The sequence below is a fragment of the Manacus candei genome, unplaced genomic scaffold, assembly GCF_025592945.1.
Source record: "Manacus candei isolate 608988 ecotype Guabito, Panama unplaced genomic scaffold, ASM2559294v1 h1tg000008l, whole genome shotgun sequence".
Lineage (NCBI taxonomy): Eukaryota > Metazoa > Chordata > Aves > Passeriformes > Pipridae > Manacus > Manacus candei.
This window is the reverse complement of record NW_026138056.1, coordinates 8,535,018-8,550,099: the sequence shown is the minus strand read 5'-3', so window position 1 is coordinate 8,550,099 and position 15,082 is coordinate 8,535,018. Positions and strand designations below refer to the sequence as shown.

At 38.7% G+C, this 15,082-nt stretch overlaps 1 protein-coding gene across 17 annotated transcripts in view; it reads right to left on the bottom strand.

Annotated features, from left to right (window-relative positions):
- The window catches only part of DLGAP1 (DLG associated protein 1), a 413,568-nt gene that overhangs the window by 65,288 nt on the left and 333,198 nt on the right, over positions 1-15,082 (bottom strand). For 15 of the 17 annotated variants that reach the window (XM_051773060.1, XM_051773102.1, XM_051773075.1 and 12 more), the window contains one exon: positions 869-1,009. The exons of the other annotated variants lie outside the window; for them this stretch is intronic. In XM_051773060.1, the coding sequence (XP_051629020.1) occupies positions 869-1,009 (141 nt within the window). The remainder of the gene's footprint in view (positions 1-868; positions 1,010-15,082) is intronic. 17 annotated transcript variants of the gene reach the window in all.

The following is a 15,082-nucleotide window of genomic DNA, read 5'->3' as shown; positions in this document are numbered from 1 at the left end:
AAGTCTGCAATGGAAATGTCCCCATTGAATGGTTGTTCACAAAGGATCACTTCAGCTCCTTTCAGAGCATGTATTAAGGACAAGGTTTGATGGTAGCTGTCTTCAGTGCCAGCACTGATGCAGATACCTGTACTAAAACATACCAGCTGGATGGTGCTGTCAACCAGATCAGGTACATGATACGTATCCATCCTTTTGCATTCAGTTTCCCCCTCCCCTTTCACTATTTTTATTTTTCTTCTTTTTTTTTCTTTTTTTTTTTTTTTAAGCCATATTCACAGCACAGGTCCAGAAAATAGCTGTATTAGCAGAGTTGCAGGGAGAAAGAAACCGAAATAGGAACAGAGATACAATACGACGATATCACTTCTGAAGACAGCATGTTATCACTACTGTCTGACTTAAGGTGTGCAGAGAGCTCCTGTCTTTACACTGATTATGAGAGCTTCCCAAGGAGTTTTATTTTCCAAAGCTGAAGTTGGTCATATATATAACCTTTATTTCTCTCCATATTGTAGGAAGTATCAAATTTATACACTTATTCTTACCTTCAAAATGAGGAGAAATGTATTACTTTGCAACCAAGGAATCACAGCTGAAGTCACAGAGATACTGATATTTAAACAATTTGCAAAACTAAACCTACTTAAGCATCTGGTCTGCATAGAGTTTCTGTGAATTTCACCTGTCTGCATCATCAAATATCTAAATACATTTCTCCTCCTCTACATTCACATTGGTGCAATTGAGACAAGAGTTTGATTCGAGTTCTCTCAGGGTTCTTTTTTACTTATTGGAAGAAAAAGGTTTACTGCCTGGATAATTCATGTATGGTTCTGTTTTAATGAATCAACAATTAAACACCCACCTCTAATAACGCCCAGATCTTTTAAAAGATCTTGACAATGCAAGTCATCCACCCGGATGTATGAAGCGTCTTCTATGTTCGCCACTGTAACAATGCCAAGATCCTCTTTTTGTGCTGGTGAGCTCTGTAAAGCTGACACACCTAAGAAGAGAATAGGCTGATCTCCATTAGATCTTACACACCCGCAATAAAACTGTTAAGAAAAATAGTTTCGTTGCAGATCCTTTGCTTGGCAACATTGTGAAAGCCAGGGGTATGCAATTTAACATCAGGCTCAGCCAGGATTTACTTTGATATTCATCAATGAAAGGGTGATTTTTACAGAATACCCTTTTGAGAATAGAAAAGAACTTTGAAGTCTTCTGCTGAAAAGGCAGCTGAGTTATGCAATGAGCTGATCTTTGCTTCATATTCCACAGGTGGTACTCACTGTAATAACTGTGGAAATTTAAGCACCATGTCAATGATAGAAACTAAAAGCAATCAGTGCAGAAGCATTAATTACAATTAAAAGCAGAGAATGACTCTTCACTAGTTCATTGTCTTGGAAGTTCATCAGTGAACTGGAGAAGCTTTCCACCTGCCCCAGCATTGTGTGAAGTGTAATGGAATTGGGTCGTTTTGTTCATTAAAATGATTTTCTAAAAGACACTGGCATAGATTCACCTTGGGGCTGAAGGTGTTTTTTCTTTCAATCAGTTACTGCAAATTGAGCAGTTGCAAGAGCCTCTGTATGGAGAGCCCGGGGGATGCACTTTTCCTGGTCATGGCCAGCTGAAACTTATGGGCAGAAGCACAGACTTTTAGGAGGTGCAAAATGCAGGTATAGCTGCTGAAAGGACAGCCTATTTCCAGGGGGTAGATAACCCACTCGCTTCTTTCTTATCTATGTACCCAGATTTGCTTCCATGGAAGACCAGGGCATCTGGTTTCATCTTGGTCACTTTGCAGCATGCAGGACTCTAAGGAACCAGGATTCTGAGGGTCCAAGGACTTCATCAGTTAAGACAAAGGCACTCTGACAGAGGAAGAGCATGCATGGATGGACCAGGAGAAAAGACTGCTTTAAAAAACAGGTGAAAAGGTTACTTCTTATTGCCTGCTCATCTGTCTCTCAACACTGAACTGAAAGCCTCTAGTACTGTGAAGAGATGTAAAAAAGTTACTGGAGGGTAAGTGGGTGTTACGTTGCTGGCACAAAGAATCAGTACACTGGAATCAGCACTGAAAATTGGTGAAGAACACAAACTCTTTCAAACAACACTAGAATGTGTGGTTTCACCATTTATATTTTGTACAGTCATGTCACCCGAACTTTTTTCTTTGGCTAGAAACCTCACCTACACTATTAACAAACACTGTTGCCTGAGGCTTTCCTTTCCTAACTCTCCAGTAGAACAATTACTCCCTCTGGTGTTTGCCTGCTATTCTTACTGCCTCAGCCATAGCCCTGGGAAACCCTGCCGAATGATATATGTACAATAAACTTTCTTTCGTCGATGGCATTTTACACTTTGGGCAGAAAGGCCAGTTTGCACCCATTGGACCGGCCCCAGGGGTGCTCAGGTCTGCAGGGAACATTACTGCATCAGGAAAAGTGGAAAGCCGAACTCCACTGCTGCCGAGCGCTCATGCTGCCAAAGACTCATTTATGTGCTCCCTGCATTCATTTAATTACAAGAACAGTACGCTTACTGCAATGTGTCTTGATGCTTTATTTGATGAATGCTGGAACTTACCAACCCAGTCCCGAGGGGGTCAGGATACACACAGGGGTACATCAAACGGCTGGATGTTAGTTCAGAGTTAATGAATTGCTGTGCTCTGCTCTTGGGACAGACAATGTGGAACTCTTATTCAGCGGCAAGCTTGTTTACAGGAATGCTGTAACAGATTCGAGGCTCAAATCTGACCTACAAGTGAGCTTCAAGCTACATGGAAAGCAAACTGAGATGCAAGAGAATTAAGCTCATGCCCTTCGGGCTAGACCTTACCTATATGTTGCCATAGTAATGCTGATTGTCAATTTTCTTAATTTGAAATTCACAAGAAAATCTGAACTTTTAATGTTAAATATATATTGAACAATAATTTTTAAGTACATAATAATTTTGTTTTTCAGATTTCAGCTGTAATTAGATGATGAAAACAAATCTGCAAGACAAGATGAAGGGAACTAAATGTTTGAGTTATGCATTTTGTCAAAAACAAGAGGCTATTTGATGGGCTATTTAATAGAAATTCCTTCCTATGATCATTGAACTGGGTGCTCACTCCAAACAGCCCACAGGCTTTTTATATTTGACCTAAATGTCTGGATTTTTTTTCTTTTCTTCAGCATATCACAGAACAGGAATCTGTAAGCTGATTATTGTTGCTTAATTCACTTCTGAATGCAAACATCTTCGCATATTTCAAACACGGCCATATAGAGCTGAAATCAGAAAAGCTAAAAGAGGTTGAAAGCTCATTCTAAATCCCGACTGTCTGGCTCCCTGGCCAATGCCTGGTATTAGAGAAAGTGTGTAACCATACTACACCTTTGATGTAAAACAACCTTTTTTTAATGTGCTGTAATCTCTTATTCCTTTTGTTTCTCAAATAATAATCCTCTTGCACATGGTAATCCTCAAAATCACATATGCTCTTTAAAGCTTTTCTTTTGGAAAGTATTCATATCCATTTTCTGGCCACTGGTAACTAAATATTACAGAAAATCTGATTCTTCTGACTTTGACCAAGACAGTTTGAATTTTTTTGTATTTCATATTTGCTGCTTGGCTGTAACTGGGTCAACAAAACGAGTAAACAGTTTTTAATTGTCCAACAGAGCCATAATGTGAGGACTGTTTGTTTGGCCAAGGCAGAGGCACAACATGGCTGTGAGACTTAACAGGAAACAAGTAAAATGACATTTTCTCTTTGTGTTGTAAAACAAAGAATGAGATTTAATTGTCTAGAATGATTTAAAAATATGTTCTCCTGGACTACTAATACAAGCTAGTAAAAGAAAAATTCTCACCTCCTCAGCAGTAATAATCAAGCCCCCTAGCACTGTCTTCTGGACATTTACAAGCATGCTACTGGCTACTCAAAGTTTCATTATTGCAAGGTTAAATGTTTTTAGATATTACCACCTTAAATCAGAAGTAGAGGTCTAGACTAGGATTATTTAATCAGATCAGCATGTTGATTTAAATGATCTAATCATGACAAAAGATGATGACTATCACAGAGTCTCATCTAGTCAAATGTAAGATCCTAAATGACATAAACTGCATTAATTGCAGGACACGATGAATTAGAGTTCAAAAAGAGAGATCTTTTAAAAGATCTTAAATGACCTTTTTATTTGTTGGCAAACATGCACGTTGCCATAAGGAATTTGTAGCAAGCTAGGAGAAGTGCTGAGGTACAGCTTCCAATGATACAACAGCACAACCTGCTGATCAGACCACCTCATCTTGTGTGTCCAAGCCCAGCCAGTTTGCCTCACTTGCTCCCTGAAAGACCAAGCACAGAAATTTCTGCAGGTTTGCTTTTTACGAAGGGTAGGGTCTGCTGTTCTGTCAGCAGGGCAGATCCTGGTTGTACTGCTGAATATCTAGGGGCATTTTATTTTTGCCCTTGTTGAGAGGTGCTTCCCCCCATTTTTTGGCTTGGACATCACCAGTCCATAACCCCTCTGCATTGATCTGTCTTACACAGGCATGTTATTCTCTCCCCTCCTGGGCCGGCATAGCAGGCAGACCAAGAATCAGCCGTGGGCTCTGGGTCAGCTGCTGACTCACAGCAGCTGCCCTGGGGATGATGGATATAGACCTGAGCTAAACAGCACAGCTCTCTGGCATCCTGAGTTAACGTTTCACTGTGTTTGTCATTTGATCTTGTGACTACAAGAGGCTTAAAGTTTCTCCTAAAGTTCTGTGAAATGCTCATTCTTGTACAAAATCAAGATCACTTTGTACTTCCTTCATTCAGATTATAACCTATACCTCGTGAGTCACAAACCAGAACACAAACTCCCCTATTTTGAAAGTCTGAGGGAAGGGATCTCGATGGTCTCTCAGCCTAAGCAGATTTGAACCCTGTTGGAGGTTTAGGGATGCCCCAAAACTTGCAGGTCCCTCTTGGTAGTGAATTGTGGTAGCAAATATGTCGTAGCTCAAAGACTTCTATCCAGGCTTAACAAGAACAATAAATAGTGCCAATAAGCGCTCCAAGTTGAAGTGGGCTCCATGTGGGAATCAGGCAGTACTATTTCTAAAAGAAAGGCAGGAAATTAGGCTCTCTTATGCCATTTCAAACGTTTACAGTAAATCAGCAAAATTAACGGTTGTAGCAGATAGAAACTCTACTCTGACTGAGAAATTCACTGTACTCCAAGCAAACTAGCCAAATATTAATTTCCTTACAGCTGTTTTCACCATTTATTTCCTTGATTTCCCAAAACGATGTCAGCTGAATTTTCTCATGAGTGCAAACATTTGTGTTGCAAAAAATAAGAAACTCAAGGATTTAATCCATTTTTAGGAAATCAAGTTAACTTCTCAACTATAAGTGTTAATCTTCCCATCTCACAAGAAAGTCCAGAAACTTCAGATAGATATAAACACTTGGGTAACTTAACTGTTTGCAGCTAAGATTTAGATTCTAAACATTGAAGGCATACACCTGTCAAAAGGAACCAGGTTTAATTTGATAAGCAGAAAAAAAGAGATGTAAAACACCAAGGTTAAAAACAAGATCCCTAGAAGGACGCTAAACAAAATTTTTCATACAGATGCATCAATGTATATAAAAAATAAATAACCTCATCTCCTTCATTCGTGTCTCTAAGGAAGATTAGAAGTCCAGCTGTCACAGGGAGCATCCTTGCTTTCTTTAGTTCTCATCTAGGTGATGACAAGTAACTCTAGTCTTCCAAAGCTTAATTAAGTAATCACTTTGCCAATCTTTGTTAGCAGTGTATTGATTAGACAAACGTAACTTTTAAATTTTGAAATATGTTGCCTGGCTCAGTTTCTGAACTTGTAAAATCAGGATTTTCATTCCTAATTCATTGCTTCTATGTTGATTGCAAAACAGTTCATTGAGGTAATTATATATATATCACTACATTTTTTCTTTAATCTTAATTCTGAATTGAAATGAGATTAAATGAACAGGAATTAAAATAGAAGAAAATGTAAAACCATTGCATATATGTTATTACTATGAGGACAAGAAAACATTAGTATTCAGATGGGAGTAAGACTGGAATCAGGAAGTCCAGATTAAAATTCAAACTCTAATTCCCTTTTTATTTCGGTTTTCTTTCTGAAAATGTTTATGCAGAAATTTTTGAAAGTTAATCTTATTACAAGCACAGCTATCTTTTGATGTGCATATGAGTAGAGTCTAAGATTTTCGTTTTACAGAAGAGTGGTTGTATAGACAAAGAACAGGAGTAGGGAACAAGTAAAATTTTGTAGATAAGTAGATTCTAAATCACCTAGTGATATATGAAAAAGAAACTACAAACCCCTACTTAATTACCTATCTGTATTAAAAAAAAAAATTAACCCTTCCACTTGGAGAATTCATGGAGGACATAAATGGCATAATAGTGTAACTAATCATAGAAGAAGAAAAAAATCTCCTTAAAATATTAAAATTCATGTGGGCAGAAGTCATCAATCAGAGTTTAAGATAGCACATGACAAGTATAATCGGCTTATTATTTTTCCAGGCAGTCAGTAGAACAAGATGAATGACAAACCTTACAAGTTACAGCAATTTATCAGTTGCTTGTAAACTAATTTAGCTATATTGCTTTATAAATGTGTCTTGCTATACATCAGGAAATGGTCTGACTCTCTTTTTTGCATCATGGACATCATCTGTTTACCTCTCCTCTGCAGTGGATTTTCAGGATTCACTCCACTGACAAACATGGGAGTGAAAATGCTTTGGAAAATTTGTCCTCTTAACTTTTTCACTCCTAATCTCAGCAAAATTTCACACCTGTTTATCATTCAAAACAATGTTACTTAGTGGACACAAGCTTGTTTCCTTGCAGAAGAGCCAGTCAAAATTAATCCTACATTTGCATTTATGGCTGAAACACAGAAATTCCAACTCACTTCACATTCTAGGCACTTGTAAATCAATATGAAGGCTCCATCACATGAACTCCAATGTGATTTTTGTTCTAATTTCATTTGTTTGGGTTTCAGGAACAGGTAACTGATTTAGTTATTTTTTCAAAAATAAACTCAAGGTCATCTTATATTCTGTTCTAAAAAAAATCTTCAGGAGCAATTAAGTGAATCAGGGATACAACATGGATAACCTTTGGCAAGGTGTACGAATGTAGCTATTTGCTATGGAGAAGTGTCAGCTCTTTTTATGATCTGTATATTATGATCTGTATGTTATGTAACAAGAAGATAAGACTAAAATGACAGAATTTTAAAAGTGACTCTAAAACTACTAGGTTTTGCATGCTGACACACTTACCTGTGTGGTACCTTTCTGTCCTGACTGATTAAAATGTGGAATCATTTTAAAATGAACCAAGATGACATCAAAACTATGATACCACGAGTGTGCTTTGTTTTTCTGCAGAAACGGAATCCTTTATTAATTGCATTCACAGTTAATATGACAGTAATTTGAAGAAAAACAGTTTAATGACAGGCATTGGTCTAGATATTCAATTTCCACAGAAAAACAAGGAAAAACTTGTGATAACATTTGACTGTCATAAAAGCAAAGAATCATGGAATCATTTAGAATGGAAAACCCCCATAATATTATTAAGTCTAACCATTAACCTAGCACTGCCAAGCCCATCACTAAACCATGTCCCCAGGTGTCACATCTAAACAGCTTTTAAATACCCTCAGGGAGGATGACTCAACCACTTCCCTGGGCAGCCTGTTCTAATGCCTTGCCACTCTTCACTCTTTCAGCGAAGAAATTTTTCCTAATATTCAATCTAAACCTCTGCCAGTGCCATTGAGGCCATTTCCTCTTGATCTGTTGCTTGTTACTTGGGAGAAGAGAGCAACATCAACCTCACTACAACCTCCTTTCAGCCTTCCTACAACACACTCCTGCCCAGTTTGGTGTTTTCTCCAAACTGGCTGAAGGTGCACCCAATCCCCTTATTCAGATCACTGACGAAGATACTAAATGGTGCTGGCCCCAGTACTGAGCCCTGGAGACACCACCAGTGGCCAGATGCCAGCTGGATGTAATTCCATTCACCACCACTCCTTGGGCCTGGCTGTCCAGTCAGTTTTTTACCCAGTGAAGAGTGCAGCCAATCAAGCCATGGGCACTCAGTTTCTTCAGGAGAATGCAGTGGGAAATGGTGTCATAGGCTTTACTAAAGTCCAAGTAGACAATATCTACAGCCTTTCTCTCATCCACTATGCGGGTCACCTTGTTATAAAAAGAGATCAGGTTGGTCAAGTGGGACTTGCCTTTCTGAAACCCATGATGGCTGGGCTGATCACCTGGTTGTTCTGTACATGTTGCATGATGGCACTCAAGGTAATCTGCTCCATGACCTCTGCTGGCACTGAGATCATGCTGATAGGCCTGTAGTTCCCTGGATCCTCCTTCCGGCCCTTCTTGTAGACAGGAGTCACACTGGCTCATCTCCAGTCAACTGGGACCTCCCTGGTCAGCCAGGACTGCTGGTAAATGATGCAAAGTAGCTCAGTGAGCACTTCTGCCAGCTCCCTCAGTACGCTTGGGTTGATCTCATCCAGACCCATAGACTTGTGTGTGTTTAAGTGGTGTAGCAGGTTGCTGACCATTTCCCCTTGTATTATGGAAGTTTCAGTCTGCTCCCTGTCCCTGTCTTCCAGCTCAGGGCACTGTGTACCTGAAGAACAACTGGTCTTACTATTCAAGACTAAGGCAAAGAAGGCATTAAGTACATTGGTCTTTTCCTCATCCATAAAGATATCATCTCTTCTCATTTCAAAGCAGTGTTAAAACCTTCAGTTAAGAGATGCAGTCTATCACTATGTCAAATCCCAAGCTTTTAACAACAAACACATGACTAGTGTTGTCAGCTCTGTCAAAATTCCACAGCTTCAGCAGATACTAGATGCAGTAGCACTGACTTGATTGTTGGCAGCTCGTCGGCTCTAGTGGGGCTCACCACAGGACCGGGTCAGGATGCCTCTCTGGGAGGGTTCCAAGGCTCCCTATCTCCTTCTGCTCCCAGCAGTCCATTAGGGTGACCTTGTAGGCTTTCACCTTCTCTAAGACACTCTGGGTGAGCCTGAGTACAGGGCAAGCTTTCTTGATGATGGACAGACAGTGAAGGAATTTAACAGGTGGCTGGTGGCTTGACTTTCTGTTTAATTGACCATCTTAATTCTGCTGAGATCAAATTATATTGTTTACAGTGTGTTATGAAAGACTACTTTGGAATGGCTATTTTTCATTATTACTGAAATCAAGGAACTGAATGCAAAGGGCAGCTGTGCGGGAAACATATTTTGTAGCCAACACCATATTGTATTACACTATATTACCAAGAGTCACACAATGAATGTCAGAGGGTTTAAGTTTTCACTGGCTCAAGTCTTCTGAAGCTGCATATTTCCCAAATAAAGATATATCACAAGAACACCTAAAAAAAATTTAGAGTTTCAGTTTTCAAAGAATTTCTTGTATAGTTGCTGTGTGCCCAACTCTTTATGGCTCAAGCTTTGAAATCATAAAACCAAATAGATATATATATATAAGACTTATGAAAGCTTTTCATGCCAGAAATTGATAATTTCAACTTTGATACATCGGGTCCTTACAGAATTTGAAAGAAGCAGCTGCACAGAACAATTAGGCAGCTGGAGATCAACCCTCTGCAGCGATATAAAGCTCCAGTTTCTGAGCCTGCAGGGATATGCGATATCAGATTTTAAGTAGTGACGTCTTAACATGCAGAAGAGCTGTCACTGCTGTTTTCAGTTTCAAGAAGGGAAATTATTTCTGGGGGTAAAGCCAAATTTAAGGAGGAAATATTTTGGCAGTGTACTAAGGCTAAATCTTGAAACTTTGATATGGGAAACATGTTTGAAACAGCAAAGTTTAAGTCTTCCTTTTACTCATTACTTATCGTTGCTTTTGCCTTTTCCAAAATACTTGATTTTTAAGCTTGTTTACAATGTGTTCTAGTGCATTTGTGTGCAATAAGACTTACAATCCAAAGGACAAAATGGTAACAGCCTGTAGGATCAACTTTGTTCCAACCTTTTTCAGTTTCTGCAACTTTTTTTTTAATGATAGCTTTTTTATATTTGTGATTCTATTAAGATGATTGGTTAAATCTGTAGACCCTTAAATACTGCATGGAAAGCATATAAAAATGCTCTACATGTACCAACATTAAATACTGCAAAAACCAGGGGGAGCGCTCTCAGGTACTGTAGGATCCCCAACAGTGCTTAGCTGCATTTGCATCTTCTGCCTATAAAAGAACTCGCTATGTGACAATTGAAATGACTTAGAGTCTCATTATTAACACAAATGGTTATAATAGCCATATACTGGAGATACCAGGGGAAAACATGCACACAGAGGCATAAGCTACAATTTTGACTAAATTGAAATTGAGGAGAAATCAGATGACAAAAGATTAGTTATAGTGTATATTATATATTATATATTTTTCTGTATAGTCAATGTAGCCATATATCTGAACATAATGCATAAGCCTTCCTTGAGGATACTCTCAATAAGTGACCTATACATAAATTGTAAAAAAAATCACAGCCCTTATAAGCCTTAAATTAGCGCAATTTTCTTCACAAAATGGCTACTAATTAAGTACCCAGAAAAAACAGTGCTTATCTGGTGAGCAACTCTGCCATACACTGGGTCTTCCTTCCTGTTCAAGGTGCAGTCCCATGACAGATCTACTGAACCCAGCTCACACTATACCCAAAAGACAGAATTTCTATTTACCTTGGTGACAATCATTTTCTTTCAGAAAAAAAAAAAGTATTTTAAAATCACCCTTCTGAGGAAAAATGAGTTTAATTACTGCCATTGCAGAGGTGGGGAAGTGAGAAGCAAAATAGCTGAATTTAAGATTACCTACAGTTCTGAGAGCCCAACCTGAGATGCTGCCCAATTTTCCAGATTACATCACCTCCCACATGCACAGGAGAGCTACCTATGACTTCAGTTCTGCCTTGCCACTTAACCAACCAAGCTGGCATCTCCAAACAGAGACCTATGCAACAAGTTCAAAACAAGCAGACATATCACTTCCAATGGCAGGAGGGTTGGGAACTAGCTGATCTTTAAAGGTCCCTTCCAACCCAAACTGTGTCTGTGACGACACCTGCAGAAAATTATTTAACACCACGCAGGAGCTCTGTGTCAAAAGCTGGACAGAATCCAGCCCCCCAGGGCAGCTTTCCTCTGCTTTCCTGAGCAATTTTCACTCACAGCTTCTTTGCCAGAATGGTCTTCAGTCTTTCTTATTTCTATGCTGCCTTGTCAAGTCACTTTGAATTTTCTGTATTTTAGAAAGGAACTACTTGAGGTTAAAGTCTAGTAAAATTTATCTTTTCAAGTTTAAAAGCTCTTCTAGGTCTTTTTGGGAAACTCACTATAAGGAATAGGCTAAACATGATCTACATCAAAACATAACAGACTCAAGGTTCTTTCAGCTAGTCCCAGTTGAATCTCCCTATGATCATCGTGGGTCCTCTTAGAGATGACAGTTTAACACTTTTCCTCCTGTGGCTTGACACCTAAGTCTTTTTGCCTTGTCTGTCACTACCATCCTAATTTTAAGTCCCAGGTTTACCACAATGCCATTCAGTCTCCTCGTCCATCTCAAGTGTCATCAGCATTTTATAGGTGTCCTATGAGGTGGCTACTTTGTCTTCCTGACATTTGCTCTTGCAGCTCCCCAGGAGAGCTTGCTTAGACAAACACCTGGCGCTGGAGTTGAACATCTGTCTTTCAGTTGCCTTTTTTTTTTTTTAAACAAAGTACATCACCATGGTGTGGTGCTTGAGAGACTTTTTCCCCTCAGCATGTGAGAAAGCTTCAGTTTTGGGAAGAAAATTATCTTGTTGAACATGTTATGCATTAGCTTTTTTATTTTTTTAAATTATGACTATGAAAGACAGTAACTGTGTTTATATTCTACTTTAGTCTCTTTACTAGGAAGCAATACTTGCTACAAACATGATTTTAAGGGAACCAGGTATCCATATGTTAGGTGAAGATCTCTGGAAGAAATCATTAGCTATTTTCTTTAAGTGATTCCCTTTATTCCAACGTGATCACATATGCATAAGTAAAACCAGCTGTTCTCAGGCTTCACAAAAGTGATCTCTGTCTGTGTCAATGTGAAAGGCCAGAGAACCACAGCATTGCTTTGTAGGGCTTATTGCTGATGTTAATGAAGAACAATCATGCCAGAGGAGGAAGCAGCCACATCTCATTTTCATCACTGGTCTGCTGGAAAGCTATGACCCACATTTGCAGTTACCTCCAAGAAAGTTCTCGTTTATTCATTTCCAGTTTGAAAAAGCACAAGCCTATATCTTTCAGGGGAATGTGAAGTTGTACTGTAACTTTCTGCCTGGGACCAATTTTTACACTATATTAGGGGTGGAAGCAATGCAAACTGATGCAAGTGATGCAAGTAATGTAAAGAGGAAAATTCACTGAATAAAGCTGACAAAATTAAAAATTCACAAAATGGAGGCACGACAAGCTTTCAAGAAAATAAGAATTGTTAATAATAAATTTGCAAACCTCTGAAATAGAACAGGCACATTTCAAGTAGAGCACCTGTTGAACTATTTTAATAGCCTTCCAAATAAAAAATGTCATTTCACATTCCTTGTTTCCAGGATCAGATGTCAGTCTCCTTGGAAGCAGGAGGTGCAGCAGATAATGTCCTCTGTTTCACTTTCAACAGTGTTTGCTAACTGTAACTTTCCAAGCATGTCTTTCTGGTTTTCTAAACGTTGTGAGAACAGTTTTAGTTTTTGCAAATGAGGGGAGTAGTGGTATCATGGCAGTTGCACAATTTCCAGAAAAGTGAAAGACAAAGGGCACGCTGGCGCCATTCATGCTGTGCTGCAGTTCACACTCAGATGAACTTCACTCTTTGGAACTGACTGTCCTCAGCACTGTCTGCAGCTGTGAAATTCAGAGCTGTGCCTTGGCTGCTGCTATCTACAGCATGGCACAGTCACACATCACAGGCTGTCAAGCACTTCTCTTATAAAGGAACTAGCACTGAGCACACCTGCAGGATTTTGTTGTGATTTCACAGATATCCTCAGCTGCTTGGCTTCAAAAGACATGAGATTAATGGATTTACTTCTGATAAACAAAAAAGATAATTTAGGATGCATTTATTTCAGGACAAAATTCACTGTGGCCATAGAAACAGTTTTGCCTTCAGTGTTCAGTTAGAATTTTTAACATTTCAGTTAAGGTACATTAAAAGAAAAAGGGATTAGCTCGTACCTTTTCAGATATCGTAACTATACTTAATTCATACTACTTCTGTTATTATCAACCTAATTCTTGTAAAGGGAACTGTATTTAGTTTAAACCTATTTAACAGTTTTGTATCTTGTGCTGGAGTAGATCCTTATGGCCAATTCTGACCCATTAATAAAATGAGGGTTCCCTAAAAGCATCAAATAGGATAAATCAACAAATGCAAATGTACTTATTAAAAAACTTGACCCTGTGCCAGTTCATGCATCTGAATGAAACATAGGCCTTACTTTTGCCAATATATGTTACATTTTAAAATCTGTAAGTTGAAACAACACAATATACTGTAATTGTACTGTATTTGTAAAAACTTGTTCAAAAAGAGATTTTTGCAAAAGAACAATCATGAAGTGGAACCGAGCCAGCCAGATTACTGGCAAAGCTTCCTGCTGAATATGATTAGATAAAGAGAAAACGGAGACTGGAGAAAATTGATCCTCTCAGCAGAATTTGCCATAATTATATGCAGGATGAGGAATTAGTTATTATTCTGCTGTTAAATTCCTCAAGTGGCCAGAAGGAACACTCTTGTATAATCTGCTTTTTCAATCTAGTCCATGAAAAATGAAGATCCTGTTAAGAAAAATGGAGATGTGGCTGATCAAACTCTATAAACCTGGTAAATTTCTTTCCATAAGGAAAAGTGGAAAGTGGAAAGATCCATTGGTATTGCCTTACCAGCACTTCTCCGATAGCTTGCTAGCTTTTGTTTAACAGAAGTTTTCATTTCAAGAAATAAAATCACTCAATTTCATACATGCATTAATCCCTGGCAAGTTGCAATGCAGAATAGCCTCACCTCAAATGCTGTTCTTGTAAGGCAACCTCTTTGCAATGGTTCACTGCTAGCATGACCTGAACTCTGCCTTGTTGCAAAATAATCACATTGTTGTGATTTGAATTCTTGTGTTTTTACTAATATAACAGGACTTCTCTGATTGCAAGCTTCTGTTTATGCAAGGAATGCATGGCTTGGAGCACAGCTTTCTCATTGTTACCTAATTCAAGTGGAGATGGTACTAATAAGACGAAATAATAATTCAGAAAAGATACAAAAGACTCATTAACACAAACACAGAATAGGGTGTGTAGCCTACCAAGAAGAGAAGGTGGATTGTTGTTGATGTTACTGAGTGCAGTGAAATAGCAGCAACAAAATTGTGATAGGTGGGCATTCCTGGCCCACCGTCTGACAGCTGAGTTTGGTAACAGAGGGACCATGAGCAGAGCTATACAAGTAGAAATGTCAGTGCTTCTCCTTTCCAAAAATCAGAAACGGTTACATAATTATTCAAATTAGCAACATGAAACAGAATCAGAGGATGAGGAAACAAAAGGAAAAAGCAATGAAAAGGGACAGCTTGTCCGAAAGATAATTGCATACACTTGAAAAGATCAAGAAAAAAAGCACTGCTATTGTATGCCTCTAGATTAGCAAGGATCTTTCCTTAAATGCAGTCTCATTTGCTAATTTCCCCCATTTCTCTTATTATAGAAGTTGCAAACATGATGGTTTCATAGTTCATGACTGGGTGGGTGACCTTAGCCGCAGTATTACTACAAGCCACTCATATCCAGTCTGCTGAGATGGCCTCACTGTAATTCTACTAATTAGAACACTAAAAGGAAAAAAAAAAGGACAATCCAATTTACTGGTAAGGGCCTAGA